The 22,771-nt window shown below is 46.6% G+C and overlaps 1 protein-coding gene across 2 annotated transcripts in view; it reads left to right on the forward strand.

The window, feature by feature from the left end:
- The first annotated feature begins 2,611 nt into the window (after positions 1 to 2,611).
- The window catches only part of KCMF1 (potassium channel modulatory factor 1), a 65,654-nt gene continuing 45,494 nt past the window's right edge, over positions 2,612 to 22,771 (forward strand). The window contains exon 1 of one of the 2 annotated variants that reach the window (XM_084766556.1): positions 2,612 to 2,801. In XM_084766556.1, the coding sequence (XP_084622682.1) occupies positions 2,786 to 2,801 (16 nt within the window). In that variant the 5' untranslated portion in view covers positions 2,612 to 2,785. Of the gene's footprint in view, positions 2,802 to 3,424; positions 3,450 to 22,771 lie in introns of those variants that run through there. The other variant, XM_084766555.1, reaches the window with a different exon arrangement.

The following is a 22,771-nucleotide window of genomic DNA, read 5'->3' on the forward strand; positions in this document are numbered from 1 at the left end:
CCTTTACACGGGGCCGAGCCCCAAATTCCTCCAGAACCCCTGCCCCCACTTTCCAAGTACTGAACGTACCCTTGGAGAAGGCTGGGCTGAGGTGTGTTTTCAAGTTAAAGGCTCAACCACTAACCTATAGTATACCTATAGGTCTGGTCCAGTCTAACCTTAACTGGAATAGGAAAAAGTTTTTTGTTTGTTTGTTTGTTTTGTTTAGTTTTTCAAGACAGGGTTTCTCTGCTATCTTTGCTGTCCTGGACTCGTTTTGTAGACCAGGTTGGCCTCGAATTCAGTGATCTGCCTGCCTCTGCCTCCGAGTGCTGGGATTACAGGCATGCCCCACCACGCCCGGCACAGGAAAGTTTTTAATTCTCATTTTCTTGCTTTTACCCAGTTGAAAACAGTGAAATCACTGTTAAGGAACTGATGGAGTCCCCTGGGGGTCAAAGCTGTATGTTTGTTCCTGTGAAGAAGACTAGCTAACCCTTCAACACAATAAAACGTCTTGTCATTCGGTGTCTCTCCCTTAGCAATACCCATGCACACAATGCTGAGTTTCATTAGAACTTTTTCACATATTTGGCGTGTACTCCACCTCCCAGCTCCAGCCCTTCCTCTTCCTAATAGTCCCCTTTCTATTTTCACCCAGCCTTCCATACTTACCTGTACTCCTTTCTAGAGGTGTTGCTTTTGTTGGCTACTCTAACTGTTCCAGCATTTTTATAGAATTGCTTTAAAACCTTAATTGATACAAATTTATATAAAACCATTATTCACTCAAGAGAGGGGGTAGGGAGGAGGATTTAAGAGCTGCTAGCCTTTCATAGCGCAAGAAATTCAGGGATCTGTTCTGATACCCAGGATCCCTTGCCAATAATTTAAAATGCTTAGAAAGGATCCACTAAACAGCCTGTTAGACAGGCTAACTTCAAACCCCGCTCTAGCTTTGCAACCCCTTTTCGTTAGCTCGAACCTCTTCTTCCAATGGCAGAAATTCCATACAAAAAACAGGAATATTTCTGGTTATTTAGTCCTCATTTAAACCCAAGTTAGGTAGGGGTGTGGTGGACGATGCCTTTAATTCCAGCACTTTGGGAGGTGCCAAAGCCCGGAAGATCAGGAGTTCAAGGTCATACTCAGCTACAGAAGCAATTTATGGACAGGCTCGGCTACATGAGGTCCTGTCTCACAAAATCCTCAAATTAAAAAAACAAAACCAAACAAAAACTGCTGGTTTATTTGTCATTAGTTACAGTTATCAGTTCCTTGTGTAAATAGAAGTGACCAGCCACGCATTTCCTTAAATAAAAATTAAATTTTAATATTTCAAAACACAGGCATATCTTAAATCATATTCAGTAAAATACTGTGACAAGCAGGGTCCTTCCTCTCTCTGCTTGATATTCTACATGCCAAACTTTGGCATTGTATCTCTTTTTCAGCACGTTTTGGTATGCCCTTTTAGAAAGCCACAGAAGCCAAGGCAATCAACCCTTTATCCAGGTCCCACAAGTGGAGAGTGGGCACATCAGGAAAATCGCCACAGCAAGCACTTCCCTGGAGCCCAGATTCAGTAAACTTAGCTGGGAACTCTGTCCAACTTCGAGTGGACGGGAGACAAAATTAACAACAAAAGGCGAACAAGTAAGGGCAGAGGCTCAGCAAGGTTAAGTCACTTGTCCAAGGTTACACCGAGCATATCAGAACCAGAATCCCAGGGCTGAACACGTCTTAACTCTGGGGCGCGATCTGTTCTACCTACGCCACGCCACCACTGACACGTGGTCAGAGGTAGTCTGAAGTGTCTGTGGAATTAGTAATGCCCGAAGAGAAAGTTGACTGTAAGGAGCTTGGGTGGGGTTCGGGGGGGGGGGGCGGGGAAGGACATATATATACACACACACTCAGAAAAGCAGCCCACGAGCAGGAAGCAAACCAGCCCCAAAGCCCACCAAAATTTCCCGGCAGCCGAACCGGCTCGCTAGGCCTCGGCCGCGGCCTCCCCGTGGGCTCGGGGAACGGGGGGACACGTGAGCCCCGGAGGCCCGAGAGACAGCCTTTCCCTTCTGGGTTTCCCCAGCCCCCCCCCCCCCCCCACCCCCGGGCTTTCAAAGTAGCACACAGACACACGTCCCGGGAGGTCGGCGTTGGCCCCGCAGCCGTGCGCCCCGGCGCTGGGGGCGGGGAGGGGGGGGCGCCACCTCGAGGGCGTTTCGCGTCCTCGTCCTCCCCACGCGCTGCGTGGCGGACCGCGGCCGGGCTCGGGTGCTGCGGGACCGTGGCCCGGCCGCCGCCGAGCACGCTCGCCCGCGGGTCGCGGGGCCTCAGGGCGGCGAGAGGCGGGGCGGGCGTGCGGGCGGAAGGAGGCGGAAGAGGAGGAGGAGGAGGAGGAGGCGGCTGCGGCCCGAGCCGGGAGACGGGCGGGGGGCGGGCCGGGGGAGGGGACGAGCGGGATTTGCGGACGCCGCGCCGCTGCCGGGAGCCGGCGGGGGCCCGAGAGTGACCGAGTCACGGCGGGCGCCGGCGGAGCCGCGGCCGCGTCGGACCCGCCTCCTGGAGGAGCTCAGCCCCGGCCAGGCCCGGCCCCATTCCCGCCCCGCGCCGCCTCCCCGCCGCCGCCGCCGCCACCGCCACCGCCGCGGGAGCGCTCCCCTGCCCACCCCGCCCCCGCGGCCGAGCCCGGGAGTCGAGTGGGAGTCGGCCGGCCGGGCGCGGGCAGCGCCGGGAGCCCGCGGTGGGGGCACACTGCAGCCGGGAGCCCGGGAGGGGCCGCGCCGCCAGCGTCTGAACTAGGATGTCCCGACATGAAGGTGAGAGCCGAGCCCCCGCCCCCACCGCCTGGGCCTCGGCCTACCCCGCCCGGGGTCCGGGCGCCGCCGAGGGCAGCGGGGCACCGGCGGGGGACGCGGGCCCGGCCCGAGTCGCGGGGCGGAGGGGCCCGAGGCGACCGCGGCCCGAAGAGCGAGCGGGAGCGGGAGCGGCGGCCGCAACCGTGGCTTGCGGCCGCGGCCCTGAGCTGGGCCTGGAGCCGGAGGCGGGGCGGCCGGGCGGCCGGAGGCTTTGCACTGTCATGGGGCGGGAGAGGGGGAGGGGAGGCGGCGGGGCCCGTTACCGGCGGGAGCCTGGCCCTCGGGACACATACCGGACGCCGAGGCCCGGCCGGCCGGCCCGGGGGAACCGCGGGGCCCCGGCGCGGCCTAGCTGCGGCGGCTCCCGGAAGAGCCCGGCGCGGTGGCCGAGCCGGGTGGCGGGCGTGCGGGCCGCGGCAGAGGGGAGTGGGGTCCCGGGCCCGGCGGGCGCGTCTGGTCTCCGGGAGACCGCGGGGCGAGCGGGGAGCCCGAGCGCCCGAGGGCCGCGGCCGTGCGGGCGGGAAGGCGCCGCGGCCCGGGCTCTGGCAGCCCTGGCCGACCGGAGCTCGCCCGGCCTCGCGGTAGGCCTCGGCGCGTCCCTGGGCTCGGGTAAGCCAAGTTCCCGGGGCGGATCCAGCCCGGCCGCGGCGAGCAAACTCCCTGCTCCGTCACCCCGTCGGAGCGGAACTCGCTCGGGGCCGGCCCCGGGCCCTCACCCGCGTGCGCTGCCCACCGCGGCAGCCTTAGGTCGGGGCGGGGGGTGGGGTGGGGGGCGTTTGGACTTCCGCGGTGCCCTGTGAAAACACGCCAGGCTTAGAATCAGACCACTCACGTCCCTGCCCCACGGCACAAAGGCACAAGTGTTTCCAGGGCCGGTGGATGGGCGATGGACTGGTGAAAAATAAGTTAACTTGAATTTACTACCATATGGTTTAGGAAGGGGGGGGAGGGGGCTGTGTTCTCTTTGTTTCACTACAGCAGGTTTTACGTTAAAAAGTCGTCACCCGACTAAGTGAAAAGTTTATTTCAGTACGGTTAATGGAAGATTGTAGAAGTGACTTGAAAGTATAGTGCCCTTTCCATTTTCCAGTCCTGTATAAGTGTTTTGGGAGTGAGGAAAGTTTGGGGTGGCCTATTTTCAGCTTCTCGGAGGGAAGGGTATTCTTAGGGAAATACAGACCTTGGATTTTCTAGGTTGGAAAACTTCTCAGATCGATTAACATATATTTAGTGCAAGTTTCGGAATTTGCATTTGTAAAGGCAAGATTGGGATTGACTGAACATTTTGTATTCAGGGATTCTTTATTAAAAGACCTAATAGGAAAGAGACTTCTTCCTGGAGCATTTTTGATTACTAACTGTTCGTGTGTTGGACATTTTGAAATAATCAGGGTACTTAATTTAGCCACAGTCAGAGGAACAGAGAAGTATTTAGGAACTCCACCTTTTAACCCATTATATATGCTTAATGGGAATGTGTTCCTTATCACTGTAATTTGAAAAACCTTTTAATTAAGGTTATAATCAGATTGTATTTGGAGATGTTACGGTTAATTTTAGAGGATATCAGGAGGATATTGACCACCTCCAAGACAAAGTGAAGTGAGCATGGATGGGGTGCAGGCTCCAAGTCAGGAACCAGACTAAAGTAACAGGATACCAGGCTAGGGATGGGTGTCTTTGATCTGTACCCTTCACCATAAGGAAGCATCCAGATCCAGGATGAATATTCTTACTGAGCAGTAGTAGCCTGGGAAAAAAGTGTCCTTTACCTTCAGATGGTGTGTTAGAGTAATTAAAATGGCTTAGGTAGATATATCTTTTAATAATACACTCACTGTGTAATCTAAACCCATCTTCCTCTCCTTGGTCCTGGAAAGTTGCTTTTATAAAACTTCTGTTGCCTTTTTGTTACTTGACATCTTGAAACTTGCAACACCTTTCTAGGTAACTTAATGCCAGATGTTTCCTATATGGATATGTTGCCGAGTGATTTTATATCTATATAATACATTAATTATTTTTTTTTAAATTTATTTTGGGACAGGGTCTTACTAAGTAGCCCTGGCTGGCCTGGAACTCAAGAACGTCTGTTCATAAGATTTGTCTGGTTTGTAGTATATTATATCAGGCAGTAATTATTTTCATCAGGGGGGATTTGACATATCAGCAAATGCAGGGTACAATCCCAGGTTTTCACATACCTTTTTCTTTGGGCCAGCTAATCCTGTTTATTTTAGCTTTGTATTTAAGACAGGATCATGGCGTCCATTCTTGGCTGGTCTGACCTTACTATGCAGACTAGCCTGGCTTTCACACATGCAGCCACCCTTTGTAGCCAGTCTTCCTATATCTGCCTCCTCCTGTGCTGCCCCATGTAGCCCAGCTTTTTTTTTTTTTACCCCCCCCCCCCAGTGGTCTGGTTTGTTTGTTTGTTTGTTTTTGAGCTTTTTAAATCATTGGTTCTCCACATTCTTTGCAGTTGTTTTCCTCAGGAGCATGGCCCAACACTGGATGTAGTAGTCTAATACAGGGTAGAGCTGCCTGCAGTGTTCTTGCCTAGGCCTTGCTTTTCCAGCTTCTGTGCACAAGTAACTTTTTACTTTGTCTTCCCCCCAACTCTGACTGATTCATTGCTCTGTAGTATACAGCTGGTGTAACTTTGGACCAGACAGCCCCAAGATGAACACCTGTCAAGATCAAGCACTGGACTGCTCTGAGAAAAATGGATGCAGCCAAGGGCACAGAGAACTCGTGTTTTCTCTTAAGTAAAGGGCCAGGTAGAAAACATTATAGGCTTAGTCTGCCACTGTGACAGTTGTCCTTTGAAAGCCAGCTAATCAAGTGGTTGTGGCTGTGTTCCAATTAAAACCTTATTTATGGACGCTGACATTTGAATTTCATATAATTTTCATGTGTCATGGAATATGACTCCTTGAAACGCTGCCACCACCACCATTTAAAAATGTAAAAGCCATTCTTAGCTAGTGGAGCCCATCAAGAGCTGGCATGGTCACAGTTGATTCAACCACTGCAGTTTTCCTGGCTCTAGTAGAGCTTTTGAGTCTGGGGGCTTGGAGCTGGTGGGAGACCATGAGCAAGTGCAGGCACTGAACCAACTCAAACACCTCACGAGGTGGCACTGCATAGACTGGGAGAAGCGCTGGGGAATGGGCTCCTGCCTTTTCAGGCCTGTGTTAGTGCAGTGGCAGTGCTCCACAGCAGCGAGCTTCCTATTTGCTGTAAGGTGTGACTGTACTAGGGAGAAATCCAAGGCTGTTTTTCGCCTTGTTTTGAAATGTGCTGCCATGTTAGCAAACATTTCCCAGGTACTAGCACCCCGTCACTTTATGTTCCCTGTTTCTTTTTTCTTTCTTTCTTTCTTTTTTTTTTTTTTTTTTTTTGGTTTGTTTTTTGTTGTTTTGGTTTGTTTTTGAGACAGAGTTTCTCTGTGTAGCCCTGGCTGTCCTGGACTCACTCTGTAGACCAGGCCGTCCTCGAACTCAGCCATCTGCCTGCCTCTGCCTCCCAAGTGCTGGGACTTAAGGCGTGCTCCACCATACTTGGCTTTGTTTTGTTTCTTTTACACCAAACGCTGGCATTTTCTGTGTTTGTGTTTGTTTTTTAAACCGTCTCCTCTGGGACTGTAGCTCAGTTGTGGAGCACGTACTGTTGCTCGGCTGCTTATTCTTTTTGAGACAGGGTCTTAGGTGTCTCCGCTGGCCTTGAAGTTACTGTGACCACGAGTGGCCTTGAGCTCTGGTTCCTCCACTTTCCAGCTTACAGGCATGCTCCATCATGTTGGGACTTGAACCCAGAGCTTCCTGCATGCTAGGTAAGCTGCATCCCTGGGCTTGCGGTGCACGGTTAACCTGCATCATAGACTCTGGGGTTATTTTTCAGCACCAAAAGAAAATAAAAGGAGTCAGGTGTGGTATCACCCAGCTGTTAGTTGTAGCTACTCTTAGGGTAAAGCTGGAGGATCCCTTAAGCCTAGGAATTTATTGCAAGCCTGGTAATAATACTCTGTCAAAAGAAACAGCAACAAAATGCTCAGCTTCCTGCCTATATTTCCAGCACCCTGTCAGGATGTTGAGAAAAAAAATCCTGTACCAATCACAAAAGAAAAAAAACCCTTAATGTCATGTTGGTAAACAACACATTTGAATTACATGGGATTCAGAATTTATTTATTTGTTTTTCAAGACAGGGTTTCTCTGTGTAGCCTTGGCTGTCCTGGACTCACTTTGTAGACCAGGCTGGCCTGGATCTCGCAGCGAACCACCTGCTTCTGCCTCCCAAGTGCTGGGATTAAAGCCCGGCCTGCAATTCAGAATTTAAAAGTCAGGAAATAGCTTTGTAAATACAAACCTGTCAGATTACCCAGCGTATTAGCTCAGTTATGGGTGTTGTAGTTGATTACTTGGGTCAACACAAGTGTCTTTAAGTCCATGGGCTGTTTTGTTACTATGTAAAAGACACTGCTAGGTACTAAGGAGGGAGGGGGAGTTTGGGGGGGCAGAGAAAAATAACAAGACACAGCCTTGCACTTTAGCCAAGTAGGAAAGATGCGGACAGTTTTCGAAGGGAGCACAGCCCTGAGGTGGGCCCAAAGAAAGAGGTAACAAGCAAGTAGATGTCAAAGTGCTTATGAACTTTGTTCATACCACTTTGACCCAACCTTAACTTATTTAGTACACCTGAGTGAGCTGAGGGTACGTGTTAGAATTTCTCTGATTCTAACTCGCTCACCAGGCTTGTATAGCAAATGCCTTTCCTTGCTGAGACTCTCACCCTATTTTGCACAGTTTAGAGAGGGAGTCTATTTTGATTCTAATGTTTTGAGTATTTTCTTTTTCTTTTTTTCTGGGAATAGGGTCTTTTGTAGCCCTGGCTGGCCTTGAACTTGTCATGTTTTGGGATTACAGTTGTGTGATGTGCCCACTTTTAAGTACTTCTAAAACTTGTTCTCTGCTACTTTTTAGTTTGTTTTTGGAGACAGTGTTTTACTGTCAGCTCTGGCTGTCCTGGACTTGCTTTGTAGACCAGGCTGGCGTTGAATTTACAGAGGTCTGTAAATTCTCTGCCTCTGCCTCTCGATGCTGGGTTACAGGCCTGTACCACCACGCCCATCAAAAATTTATTTCTTATATAGTGTACTGCCTGCATGTAGGCCAGAAGAGGGCACCAGATCTCATTATAGATGGTTGTGAGCCACCATGTGGTTGCTGGGAATTGAACTGAGGACCTTTGGAAAAACAGACAGTGCTCTTAACCTCTGAGCCATCTCTCCAGCCCCTCTCTGCTACTTTTTATTAAAAGATCCTGCATGTATTTCTTCATTCAAGAGTCAGGGTGATGTGTGCAGCAGTGAGCCTGTGTGGGCCCAGGGCCCAGAGGTAGATTCTCTCTTCTTCACCTTCACAGGAGTCCTGGGCATTGAACATAGATTGATGGGTTTGGTATAAGCACTTTACTTAGCTAAAATATCTGACAGTCCTGCTACTCTTAAGCTTTCTGAGACAGGGTCTCATGTAGTCTGCATTGGCCTTAACTCACTTTATAACTGAGGCTGACTTCAATCCTGCTTCCTCCTTCTAAGGCTGGAATTATAGGTGCACACCACCACGCTGTGTTTATGCAGTGCTGGGGATCAAATGTGGAGCTTGTGTGTGCTGGGCCAGCTGTCTACCAACAGAGTGACAATCCCAGCCCTTTTCTGTGCTGCGCTTAGTAAGAGGTAAAATTGTTTGAGGTTTCAAGTAGAAATAAATTCTTTATGTCTTTAAATTCTTTAGTTGTTTTGCAGTGCTGAGGCTCAAACCCTAAGTCCCTGCATGCTAAGACAAGGCACTGACCACCAGACTTAATACCCCACCCTATTTAGATTTTTTACTCAGTCTTCCGTACTTTGTGAACTTACTCTGTCCCAGGCAGGCCTGGAACATGTGGTCTTCTTGCTTCAGCCTCCATTGTGGCTGGGGTTTCTAGGCCTGTGCCATATGGCTGCCTTTACCTGACCCCTCTCCATTCCACCAGCTTAGTGAAGGTTTCACTTGTGTAATGACTGTGGATAGATGGGACAGATAACAAATTGTTATTTGTTTCTCAGAAACTTTGTTGTTTGAGACAGGGTTTCTCTGTGTAATCTTGGCTGTCCTTAGCTGTCCTTGATCTGAGGGATCTGCCTGCCTCTGCCTCCCTGAGTGCTGGGATTACGGGCATACACAACTGTACCCAGCTCTGAGAAACATTTAATGCTGTTTATTTACAAAACACGAGGCACAGGCCTTTATTGGCCATCAGTCTAGGTAGTATCAGTTTATCTTCCTCCTTTTTGCAGTGCTGAGGTTGAACCCAGGACTGATTTACACAGTTATAAGGGCTCCACCATGGAGCCACAGCCCTGGCCCTCAGCTTTGGTTTTCTGAGACAGGGTCTCATGTAGCCCTAACTGACCTCAAACTTGATATGGAGCTGAGGATGGCCTTCAACTCCTGATTTTCCTGTCTCTGCCTCCCAAGTGCTGGGGTTACAGGTTTGTGCCACTATACCTACCAACTTTTTTTATTGACAAAAATTATGTATTAACTTTTATCATGTACAACGTGTTCGAGTGTGTGTGTGTGTGTGTGTGTGTGTGTGTGCTTTATCTGCATGTATGCCTGCAGGCCAGAAGAAGGCATCAGATCCCAGTACAGATGGTTGTGAGGCATCATATGGTTGCCAGGAATTGAACTCAGGACCTCTCAGAGACCAGACAGTGCTCTTAACCACTGAGCCACTTCCCCAACCCCAAGTACAACGTTTTTAAAGCTGTGCCCATTACAGAAATGTTCTAGCACTAAGCACACATAAAAACATAATGAATAAATTGAAAAAAAGTTCCCAGGATTTGGGGGCTGCAAAGCCAGGCATGATAATTAACATGCAATTTTACTGCCCACTAAAAAGCTTTGTGCCGGCATGTCTTGACTCTGTTCAAAGATTGTGACAGTAGTAAGGCATAGTTTTAATAAATCATAGATTATATTTACTTTGACTTTCTCTTAATGTGTTTGCTATGTGTATGTGACTGGCCTGGAACTCATTTTGTAGCCAAGGTTAGCCTTGAGCTTGTGATCCTCCTGCCTTTCCTCTAAGGGTTGGAATTGCAGGCATTAGCCATCAAGCTCAGCTGCTTTGACTTTCCATAAACAATAGAGAGGAGCATAAATTGTGAGGAAGACATTGTTTTAATTTCTAGTTTTTCATATGAAGCTCAGTTTGAAGTATACTTTTTCCATATATTGGTATTTTGGGTTCAAATTCAAATTGTATTAAAATAGAACTTTGTTTTAACTTGGGACTTTAAATAGAAATAAATTTTTTTTAATCTTGGAATTTTACGTTACTCAGCATCAGGATGTATGTGCACTCAGACTGGGACAGATCAGGCAGTTCATGTTGCCAGCTTCGGCAACATGAGACCCTGTGTCTAAAACACAAAAAAAACCAAAAGAACCATAACCAAACTATTTATCAATAATTTTGTTTAAAGAAAGGAAGCTTGGGCCAGGCGGTGGTGGCGCATGCTTAATCCCAGCACTTGGGAGGCAGATGCAGGTGGATCTCTGTGAGTTCGAGGCCAGCCTGGTCTACAGAGAGAGCTCCAGAACAGCCAAGGCTACACAGAGAAACCCTGTCTCGAAAAACCAAAAAAAAAAAAAAAAAAAGAAAAAGAAAAGAAAAAGAAGAAAGGAAGCTTTGTCATAGTACAAACTTAGGAACTTTCTTATCAAACAAATTCATTCCTTTGGCTTGCAACATTGTAGAAAGCTTATGCATTTATGAATCATGACTTAATCTTCAGTATCCACCTTATAATATCTGTTGTGTGCACACAGCTACTTTGTTTCATTTAACATATATATATATGTGTATGTGGTTCTTCTTCCTGTATGTATGAATGTGTATACTTAAATCAGAAGAGGGCAGTGGATCCCTTGAACTGGAATTAGAGGTGGTCGTGTTTTCATGTGGGTGCTCCAAACCAAACCCAGGTCTTCTGGAAGAGCAGCCAGTGCTCCATCCCTCCAACTCTCTTTTGTTCTTGTTGGTGTCTTTTTTTTTTTCTTTTCTTTTCTTTCTTTCTTTCTTTTTTCTTTTTTTTCCTGAGATAGGGTTTCTCTTGTAGTCCTGCTGTCCTGAACTTGCTTTGTAGACTAGCCTGGACTTGAACTCACAGACATACGCCTGCCTCTACCTCCCACGTGCTGGGGTTAAAGGCATGTGCCACCACGCCTATTTTTTGTTTTTGTTTTTTAAAGATTTATCTTATGAGTGCTGTTTTTATGCATACCAGAAGAGGGCACCAGATCTCATTATAGATGGTTGTGAGCCACCGTGTGGTTGCTGGGAATTGAACTCAGGACCTCTGTAACAGCAACCAGTGCTCTCCAGCCCTGTTCTTGTTGTTTCTAAAGAGTCTTATGTAGTCCAGACTGGCTTCAAACAAGCTATGTTGTCAAGACTAGCCTTGAACTCCTAACCCTTCCACCACCATTTCTTGAGTGCTGGGATTTCAGGTGTGTGCCACCATGCCTGTCTCCAGAATTGTTTGTAGTGAAGGTTATTGAATGATACTGGAAATGTTACTGTATTGTAAGAAACACTAGAGCTGGGTGCAGTAGCCCACCTCTGTAATCCCAGCTCTCTGGGAGACAGAGGCAGGCAGGTCTTTGTGAGTTTGAGGCCAGCCTGGGCCTTCAGAGTGAGTTCCAGGACAGCCAAGGCTACACAGAAAAACCTGGTTTGGAAAACAAAACAAACAAACAAAAGAAACAAAAATGATAGCCAGACCCAGTGGCACATGCCTGTAATTCCAGCACTCAGGGAGGTAGAGGCAGGTGATCTCTGTGAGTTTGAGGCCAACCTGGTCTACAAAGCAAGTCCAGGACAGCCAAAACTACACAGAGAACCCCTGTCTTGAAAAATCAAAAAACAAAAAAGAAATGCTGAGGTTACTTTCTTGAATTCAAAGGAAACATTCGTTAAACTTCAGAAAAGTATGGTGCTGTTTGTAATAAAACAAAAACAAAACTTGGTATTTTGTATTAATTTCAGTGTCCTAAGGGCTGTAATCTTTTTCATTTCCTTAAGTGCCCTTTTTTCAGTCACTGATGTTGGTGATGCATTTTAAACTCTATTTGGGATATTGATGCCTCTACCTCCCTTCCACCAAGCCCTTAACCCCGGGTGTGAGAAAGCTTGTTAGTGGGGAGACAGGGCTCAGACCCCTTTACTTCTCCTGGCTGTTTAGGGGCAGTTGGGTTCTTCTGGGGCAATACCAGTCTCCATTTCTGTCTGTCTGCCACACCAGTCTCTGGTCTCTCCAAACTGCTACATGCCTTACCACCACTGCAGGCCACACTTTCTCCACACTCATTTATTTTCCTCAGTCCTAGGCCACGCCTCTCTGTGCAGCGCAAGGCAGGCCCTTACCAGCTGGCAGAGACCACGCCCCACACAAGACAATTATAAACTGTGGACACACTAAAGCCCAAACTAAAATCCTACACTTGTGATTAAAACAAAAACATACTTGCATAACATAACTGAGTTTACAAAGAAATGAAAACTTCCATTACACACTGAAATTATTCATTGAAGTTGAGGAAAGAGTCCTTAAGTATACAGAGCACAACAGTTTTCTCCTTTTTTTCTTTTTCTTTTTTCTTTTTGGTTTTTTGAGACAGGGTTTCTCTGTGTAGCCTTGGCCGTCCTGGACTCACTTTGTAGACCAGGCTGGCCTCGAACTCACAGCGATCCCCCTGCCTCTGCCTCCCAAGTGCTGGGATTAAAGGCGTGTGCCACCACCGCCAGGCTGAGCACAACAGTTTTTAAATGTGTTCATTGCTACATATTAGCCATGTTGCATCTCTGTTAGAGAGGTAAAATAAAGCAGGCGGTTGGAGGCTTAGGTTTTTCCTAGGAACTATTGCTTGGGAAGGATGTGAATGGTCAAGAAAGCCCAGGGCTCTGTTGGTTGTGAGGACAGGGCCAGGCAGGTGATGGCAAAGGAGGGACAGCGGACGCGGAGCTTGGCATTGATTATATAGCCCTGGTGTTGGGAACGGGAAAACCAGTGCTTAGGTCTGGCACAGTGTCTTGAGAAGCAGGTACCAGGAGGCAGCAACTCAGTGTCCAGTGCACTTAGCAAGAGATGAGCTGCCCTGCTGGGCATCCTGTGAGGTGCCATTCCTACAGCCTGGCTGTGGCCCTCCTGGTGCTTCCTGCTGGTGGTTACTGCCTGGAGAATTGCTCTGGTGAGTAGAGAGGACCTGGTGAGTCCATCAGTAAGAAACACAGAGTTGCCACGGCTCGTCTGTGGCCATGGTGCCAACCAGCAGTCCTAACAAGCTTTGCTGATGGTCACAGGAGTATGAGTGTGTCGTTTTGGGCTAGGAAGGACAGGAACAGCGACTGAGTTCTAGACAACAGGCCTAATTTGATTTGCCCATTGTTGTTTGTTTGTTGGGGGAGTGGGAGGGGCACTACTGGCATGAACTGTACCCTTTTTCTGTATATCTGAAGGACTTGGTTTGGTTTGGGATAACATCTTGCTTTGTCGCCCAGAGTGATGGCTTTTCACATTCATGGTAGTCTTCCTGCCTCAGCCTTTCACGTGCTCGGGCTGGGGAGGTGGCTCAGTGGGTAAAGCACTTTCCTGCATAAGCACAAGACCTACATTTGATCCCCAACACCTGTGGAGAGCCAGAACTTACCTTCTGGTTATGGTTTGACCTCCTTACTGCTCCTTATAATGCCGTCTCTACCTGTGCAGTTAGGGGACTCTCGGGTGGCATCTGTACCTATACTCTACACACGTTGCTTACTTTTTGGCCTCCCCCTCCCAGCTATTTGCTAGGTAGGAATGGTGTTTATTACCTTTCACTTCCCACCCCAGTGTCTGATTCCTGAGAGCCCCGTGAGGATCTGTGAGCAATAGATTTGTTAGTGTTTTACCCAAAACAACCAACCAACACTAGGAATCCTCTCTTGTTTTTATTTGAGATGTTGATTAATTAACAGGAAAGGGGCATTGTGGGAAATAGGAACTGGAGCTTTCTTAGAAGAGGAATGAACAAGCTACATAGAACAAAAACAGTCTAGATGAGCAGAGTTCTAGGGGCATGGCCTGGGGTGACGTGCATGAGGCTTTGTTTCGCCTCTGCTGCTGGTTTCAGGTTAACTGTGTACTAGCTGCACTGTGTACTTGAATTTGCTGGTCCCTTTAGTTGTTCATTCAGTGAATGCTTATGGACTGCCTATCCTGGGGCCACCCAGAGGCTCCAGTGATGCTATACCGTGTGGGTCCCTTGCTAGGAGATGGCAGTAGTCAGTGGGTCTGAGACACATGTTTGCAAAGTAAATGCTTTCCTGGTGGGCTCTCTTCCAGCATGCTGGAATTAATCTTGAAGTTTACATTTTATGACAAGGTAGTTAAACCATGTAAATGTTTTAATATTTTGTCAACATTTGCACGAGCCTTCCTCCCTTAGGTTTATTTTCATTTACATTTCACAGTCTTATTCCGCCCAGCAGTTCATTTCTTCCCTTTACAGTGTTAAACTGTGGTGCTATTCTGAAGTCTCGGTACACATCTGCATATGGAGAAGTATGTTAAAATAGATTATTCCTCATAGGTTTGTAATTATATTTGATGCTTGGTGAGAAAAGAGCTCAAGGGATTAAATGTTTAATTTTGTGTTCAAAGCACTTAGTTTCTGCATTACAGGCTTTGCACAGTTCTGTTGCTTATATAACCAACAACTGCTGGACTGAGCAGCTAGGCCCCTACTTCTGTCATTCCTGGTCCACCTGTATCCTTTCCACACGTGTCCAGGTTTGGCAGTGTAAGCAAATGGGATGCTGCCTGAGAAGCTAAGGCCATTGAGGGGAAGCGCACTGTATAAAGGAGTACTGTAGACTGTCAGCAGGAAGCGGGTGGACTGTGTACTCAGGCATCCTCTGATCAGCTGACCATTCCAGATACTGATAGGTAATTGTGTGATATTGTGTGGCCATAGTTAGGGATAGACATGTGGATTAATTTTCCCTTGCATAGAAAAATAATAAGACATTCAGGTAAGAGGGGCTGGGATGTAACTCAGTTGATAAAAGCTGACCTCAGATTTGGCAGCAATTCTCCCACCTCAGCTTCCCAGGTGCTGGAAAATTTTTTTGCTTGTTTGTTTGTTTGGTTTTTTCGAGACAGGGTTTCTCTGTGTAGCCTTGGCTGTCCTGTACTCACTTTGTAGACCAGGCTGGCCTCGAACTCACAGAGATCTGCCTGCCTCTGCCTCCCAAGTGCTGGGATTAAAGACGTGCGCCACCACGCCCAGCTGAGGTGCAATTAATTTTAATAAGTAGCAATATTCAAAATATTTTAACATACTGCAGCTAACATTAGAATTATACAGTATTTGGGGGTCTTTTTGATGAATTTTTTATTAATTTGGTTTGGTTTTTTTATTGTTTTAGTTTTTCAAGACATTGTTTCACTGTGCAGCCCTGGCAGTCCTGGACTCGCGTTGTAGACCAGGCTGACCTGAACTCACAGCAATCCGCCTGCCTGTGCCTCCATGAGTGCTGGGATTAAAGGTGTGCTCTACCACGCCTGACTCTATTTTTGTTTTAAAACCTGATTTTAGGGGCTGGAGAGTTAAGATAATCTCCAGAGGGATACTAGGCAGGCATGTGGTGCACTTACACACATGTAGGCAAACCACTCATACACATAAAATAAAAATGCATCTTTAAACAAAAGACCCCAGTTTTGTATCTTCCAGGCTGGTCTCAGTGTCACTGGGCAGTCAGAGACGACTTTGGACTCCTGATCCTCCTGCCCCCACATCCCAAGTACATGCACACTTGGTTTGGTTTCTTGGTACTGCTGGGGAATTGAACTCAGAGCTTTGTGCAGGCTAGGCAAGTAATTTAAATACAGGTGCTTTTTGTTTTTGTTTTGTTTTGAGATAGGGTTTCTCTGTAGCCTTGGCTGTCTGGACTCACTTTGTAGACCAGGCTGGCCTTGAACTCAGAGACCTGCCTGTCTGCCTCCATCTGCTGGAATTAAGGTGTGTGCTGCTACCACCTGGCTAGTTGGGTCCTCTTACCTAGTGGGTCTAAGTGTGGTACAAGTACTACTAGTATGAGCATCACTAAGTGTATGTGTCACGTAAAAGTACATCCTCAAGAATCGTACAGTTAGGCTAGTGGTAGTGGTGCAGGCCTTTAATCCCAGCACTTAGGGAGCAGAGGCAGCTTGATCTACATAGTTTCAGGATAGCCAGGACTATAGAGAATGGCCCTGTCCCTCTGTGCACACCCCCCCCCCCCACATACACATAATCATGCCCATTAAGGGTATTTGTTGTTTTATAAAAACCTACCCTTAATGTTCAAGAAAGATTACCATTTTTCTGCTGGGTTGGTTTACGGCTATCCTGGGGCAGTTGCAGCATTGAAATGTAAGGTGGGTTCATAGTTGTAGAAGTTGCTGAAAAGATAGCTTCTGCAGTTCTGCCTAGGTCTGTCTGCTGGAGAATTTGTAGGGTGGGCCCAGCAGCCAGCTGTTTTTGTAAATAAAGTTTTATTGGGAAACAGCCACATCTAGTCATTTATGTGTCATCCAAGCTATATTTGTACTGTAATAGCAGAGTTGAGTAGTTCTGACAAAACCACTGGAAATATTTACTATCTATCTCTTTACAGAAAAAAATTGTAGGTTTCTGCAGTAAACCATAAAAGAGTAAATATTCAGCAGAGCACTTGGAGGTGGCAGGTGTTAGGGAGACCTAGGAAGCAGGTTAAGAGAGTAGAGCTCCATGTACATAAGGTCATCTGAGAAGGCCTGCCTGAAGGGAAGGCTTTTAAAGAGAAATCTGAATTAATGAAGACGAGTAAAGGAAAGGGGGTATTTAAACAAAAATAAAATGTAAAAGAGAAGAGAATACGCTTTTGCAGAGGCCTGATGCTGGAGGGTAGTGACTGGGGTAGGGAAAGGGAGGGAATGAGGTTGGCACAGCAGACCGTGTCCTGTCCTGTCTGAGGGCAGTTTAATTGGGAGTGCTTTAGAAACACATTTCTGTATCTCTGCAGCTGCAGGGGTCCTGGGGTGAGTGACTGACAGGGCTGGGATTTGTCCAGTGCTGTCCACCACCTAAGTCTCTCTCAGAAACCTCTACAAACTGTCCCCACATGCATCGCTTTTAGTTTGGTTTTACTGAGCCCCAGTATTTCTTAAACTTAGCTGGTTTTTTGTTTGCTTCTTTTCCTAGCAGGTGGAAGGGTTGATGGAAAACAAGTTTCCCTTAGTTGAATCTAAAACCCTTGAGCCTAGAACCGGGTTTCTTCATTAGTTTTCAAAAGGGAAACAAACACAATCTATGGCATGAATATATATATTTTAATTTTACTTATTTTGAGACAAGGTTTCTCTGTGTAACAGTAAGGTATATTTTTATATTATGAACAAGAACTCACAGAATCATGTGTACTAAACAAGAGTTTTGCAGAATAGCACTTACCTACACATTGAAAAATATGTGGGTTTTCCCCCTTCTGTTTCATTAAAAGGAAATATATTATCGTGACCTTCTATATGAATCTCACATTTTACTTAGGGGATGTATCTTGTTAGTTGGAAACTTGTTCTCTTCTGCCTAATCCCAGACTCTGAGTCGCTGGGTTGAGGCTCTGGCGATGGGCACTAAGTTGCAGAGAAGGCCTTTCCTCGTGAACTGTATGGACTGTACAAGATGGGATGTTGGAAGCAAAAAGGTGTAAAATAGGGTGGCTGTAATCTGACTGGGATACTGAAAAGTGTCAAATCTAAATGACTACAAGTTCTATAGCTTTTGCAGGTAGGTTGAGGTGTTTGTCAGAGACTATTTCCCAAAGGATGTCATTTCAGTTCAAGACACAAAGAAATTCTGCAGTAACTGTTTTTGTTGTTGTTTTAGTTTGGTATTTAGAGACAGAGTTTCTCTGTGTATCCCTGGCTGTCCTGGACTTATCTGTAGACCAGGCTGGTCTTGAACTCAGAGATCTACTTGCCTCTGCCTCCCAAATGCTGGAATTAAATATGTGTGCCACTACTGGCCAGCTTGAAATTCTGTGTTTTTATGGGAAGAGTTGGGTAGAGGTAACCAAGTAAGAGAATTGTAGGAGGTAAAATACAGAGCTACAAAAATAAGAGTTACGTTGAAGTCGGTGAGACCAGCTTCTCAAACTGAATACCTCTGTGTGTAAGGAGAAATGGAGTTTATTAGAGACGTTGATTGACTTGCCTAAGACTCCAGAAGGGAAGTTGAACAAGGACTCACTTGTTCTGACTTCCGGTCCAGGGCTTGAAGTCTGTTTCCTCTTCTGTAAAGAGGGATAGTGGTGCCAGCCTCTCAGAGAATGGTTGTGGCTGAAATGCTGATGTGTGTAAGGTTCTGTAAGTTAGAGAGCGCTGCAAGAGCATTTTTATCATGAAAGACCAGAATAGAAATGGAAGTTGGAGCATGGTAGGTAAAAATGCAAGATTTCAGTTGCCACATAAGGACAGTCTTGTCATCTTCAATACAGCTTGTGGGATGGAGGAGGGATTGATTATGCCTCAACAGTTTTAAGTAAGCCAGACATGGTGACAAAAATCTGTAATCTCAGCACTTCGGGAGGTTGAGGCAGGAGGATTGGGAGTTATTTCCCAGACAGCCTGGGCTATTGAAAATTCGTCTTAAAAACTAAACAGAGAAAGGGTACTATAAAAAGTGGCAAGTTTTAAAAAGGTGTGTGTGGTAGCAGGAGAATAGATTGGTGCCTTTGACAAGGAAGGAGACTGGTAAGACTTTTGCTAAAATGAGCTTGAAATAAAAAAGGACCTGAATTATCTATCAATGGCAGTAGGAACAGAAAGAGAGAGAGAGAAAAAAAAGGTGACAGGATAGTCTCACTGTAAGAGAGCAAGGAATAGACAGGGCATTGGAAGAATAGCAGATTCTTCTAGCAAATTGGGAGCATAAGGACAAGGGGGAAACATGTTCAGCTTTGACATTTTAAATTAGAGGTGGTGGTAGTCTATCTGAGAAACCAGAGGCAGGGAAAGACACTACGCAGGGTAGAGAAGTCAGGGCTGGCGGTACGTGTTCTATAGCCTTCTGCACAGAAGCCCGGGGATTGGCGCTTTCTCAGGAAGAAAGCATAGAGAACAGAAGAAATTTCATATTTAGTAGCAAGGGACAGGAATCAAGGTAGATGGTACAGGGCCCGGAGCATCAAGGTTAGCTTGGAAGCTGACTTGTGTGGTAGCAGTAGTGCAAGTGTGGACTTACTTGCCTATTACACAGTCTTCTTGGCAATGGAAATAGGAGGCAGGAGGTGGAGAAACTAACGTTCCCCAAGTATCTGGTAGATTCTGAGAATTCCCCATGTACTAGTCCAGTTAATCAGTCATATGGTATAGTTTTGGGTTTTTTGTTTTTGTTTTTTGGTTCTTTAATTTCTGAGGGCACCCACCCCATAAAGAAGGCACCCATGAGCCGGGCGTGGTGGCGCACGCCTATAATCTCAGCACTCGGGAGGCAGAGGCAGGTGGATCACTGTGAGTTCGAGGCCAGCCTGGTCTACAAAGTGACTCCAGGTCAGCCAAGGCTAACACAGAGAGACCTTGTCTCAAAAAAAAAAAAAAAAAAAAGGCACCCATGGCAGCTCTCAAATGAGCAGGTTATGGAGCTGGGGAGGGCAAGTAGATCAGTGTGATAGTTGATTAGGTATAAAGATTATAGGAGTTCAAGTGGTATTTCTAGGGGATGAATTAAGATGCACAAAAGCATGAGGACGGGAGCAGGGAACACTGAAAAGAGGAACGACTGTCTGCAGCAGCTCCAGAGTAGCAGAGGTCAGGGTGGCAAGAGCCTGTGGAAAGAGAAGGCAGTCTCAAGTTCTGGGGAATTGTCAACACTGAAGGTAGAGAACAGCCAGTAGAAGACCTGGAGAGAGCGAGGTGCTGAGTAAAGGAGGTAGGTGGTTTTTGTCAATTTGAGTCATTTAGGAAGAGGGAACCTCACTTGAGAAAATGTCCCACCCAGGTGTCCTGTAGGTAAGCCTGTGGAACATTTTCTTGATGAAGGATTGATGTGGGAGGGCCTGGCTCACTAGGGGCTTTGCTGCACCTGGCCTGATAGAGTTTTGTACGATATAAGATTGGTCTGTTACTGTTGTCTTTCTTTGGTTTATTGTAGCCAAGTTTTCTAGGCCTTTTATTAAGTGGTAAGTGTCCTTTGCAGAAGGTCGTGCAGAGCCATACAGGTCCAGCCTGGAGATCTAGCTATAGGAATTTGTTGATTGTAGTCTTTTTCTTTAATAAAATCAGAAGAAAGGCAGAGTGATGGGCGTTTTGGTTCTGAAGGAAACCAGCGGCTGCTGCAGCCTCATCTGTTCCCCTCTGCCACCCCTCCTCCTGCTGTGGTCCAGAGGGCTGAGTCACAAGTCAGGCCTAGCTGGAATTCAGACCTCATGACTCACTCCAGGCCATATTCTCCTTCTGTGCTCTGGCGTGAGAGACCAGATGAGAAGTTGCCAGTTCATAGATAGACAGAGGTCAGGTTGCCAGAGTGGGTAGAGCTTTCCTGTTCATGCTGAACTTTTCCCTCAGTTCTGAACAATGAAGTTCTAAGTGACACTTGAATGACTGCCTGGCTTTACATCCCAGTTTGGCCACCGACTGACCTAGGGTAAGCTACTTAGGTCTCTGTGTGTCATTTAGTGGAAATGGTATAATTCTTTACCTTGGGCATGGCTGTGTATGTGGTGGTTGTTGTAGATAAAACATTTAGACTAGTACCTGGCACATAGTGAGCACTCAATTGCTTTAGCTCAAAGTGTCCTCCTGGATACAGAAAATAGCCTTGTACATAATTGTTTTCACTTTCTATTTTTTTTTTTTTGTTTGTTTTTGAAGACAGAGTTTCTCTGTGTAGCCCTCGCTTTCCTGGGCTCACTTTGTAGATTAGGCTGGCCTTGAACTCAGAGATCCACCTGCCTCTGCCTCCTTGAATGCAGGAATTACAGGTGTGCGCTACCACCAACTGGCTTAAATTTCTGTTTTTTTTTGTTTGTTTGTTTGTTTTAAAGATTTATTTATTATGTATACAGTGCTCTGCCTGCATGTACATCTGCAGGCCAGAAGAGGGCATCAGATCACATTAGAGATGATTGTGAGCCACCATGTGGTTGCTGGGAATTGAACTCAGGACCCTGGAAAAGCAGTCAGTGCTCTTAACCTCTGAGCCATCTTTCCAGCCCAAATTTCTGCATTTATTTATTTATTTGTTTGTTTGTTTGTTTGTTTTTTGAGACAGGGTTTCACTGTGTAGCCTTGGCTATCCTGGACTTGCTTTGTAGACGAGGCTGGCCTCGAACTCCCAGCGATCCGCCTGCCTCTGCCTCCCAAGTGCTGGGATTAAAGGTGTGCGCCACCACGCCCGGCAATTTCTGCTTTTAAATTGACAAAAATGTATATATTTCCACTTACAACACATTTTAAAATGTTTATATATTATGGAATGGCTCATAGTGCTAATTAATATATATCTACTACTACCTTACATATTTTTGTGGTAACCCTGCTTTTACATTTTATTTATTATTAGTATCTTCCTGTGTCAGAGGACTTTGGGGAAATGGCTTCTCCCCTTCTACTGTGGGATCTGTCGGCCAAACTAGGTCCCCAGGCTTACACAGCAAGTGCTTTGATCCTGAGCCACCTCAGGGATGGACATGTATCCAGGGTGTGGCGGGACACATAGAATCTCACCACTCACAAGTACCAAGTTTACAGCTAGACCATCCCTGAGCGGTTTGCATTCTAATGGTCAAAGAGCACAACAGCAAGACACACTCCTTCCTGGACATACCTGTGGATTAACATACCTTCTGATGTGTGAATTAAAGATTGTCTGGGTGAAGGCTAGGGGTTGACAAGTGTTTGCAAAGTGACTTGTCTGTATAGAATTTCCAGGCCAGTGAGTGTATAAGGAGACTAAGGCTGGAGACTGCAGGAGAATGACAGTTACGCTAAAGAAGAGTAATGGTAAGGTGCCTCCGGGGCTACACCAGTCCAGCTTACCAAGTCGATGGCTTTTTCCATTGGATTTATACATTGATTTGTCAGACCGTACTTGTATCGCTTGTCTTTCCTTCATCGTGTACTGCTTGAAGACTTTCCTATGGACATGATAGATGGGTTTGGATATTGGTGTAGAGGAAGTTTTTCCTTACTGAGTAGTTCACAGCGTGATTCTGTAGACGGTCGGCCTGGAGTAAAGAGAGGGCTACTTGGAGTGACTGTCACTTCTCTCTGTTGTATGTTTTGTTACTGTTGGTGTTTCTGTCTTTGAGAAGGGGGTTTTACTGGGTAGCTCTGACTAGCCTGGAACTCAGTATAGGTACTCAGAGACTCTGCCTCTTGATTTCCTAGGTTTCGGATGTGTGCTCCTCTATCTTGATGGGATTATTTTTAATTGGCAGAGATTAACTTTATTCGTTGCTGTGTTATACATCTTCAAGACATGAACATTTTTTTCCTGTTTTGGTGGTGAGGACTTTGCAGTTCTAGGCTAGAGTAGACTCGGATGATGTGTGGGTCAAACTCCAGGCCTGAGGTATGAACTTGACCATACACATATACACCCAGATCTTTGCCAGTACAAGCCTGTGTGTGTTGTCATGGGTATGTGCATGGTGTGGGTGTCATTTCTCAGTTACCTTAATTTTGGGGACAGAATTTTTCGCTGAACCTGGAACTCACCAATTTCCCTACAGTGGCTGACCAGCGATTCTTTTGGGGTGGTGTGTTGTTTGGGGGACTGGTGTGTGTGTGTGTGTGTGTATGTGTGTGT

The sequence above is a fragment of the Acomys minous genome, assembly GCF_964271855.1.
Source record: "Acomys minous genome assembly, chromosome: 17".
NCBI classification, from domain to species: Eukaryota; Metazoa; Chordata; class Mammalia; order Rodentia; family Muridae; genus Acomys; species Acomys minous.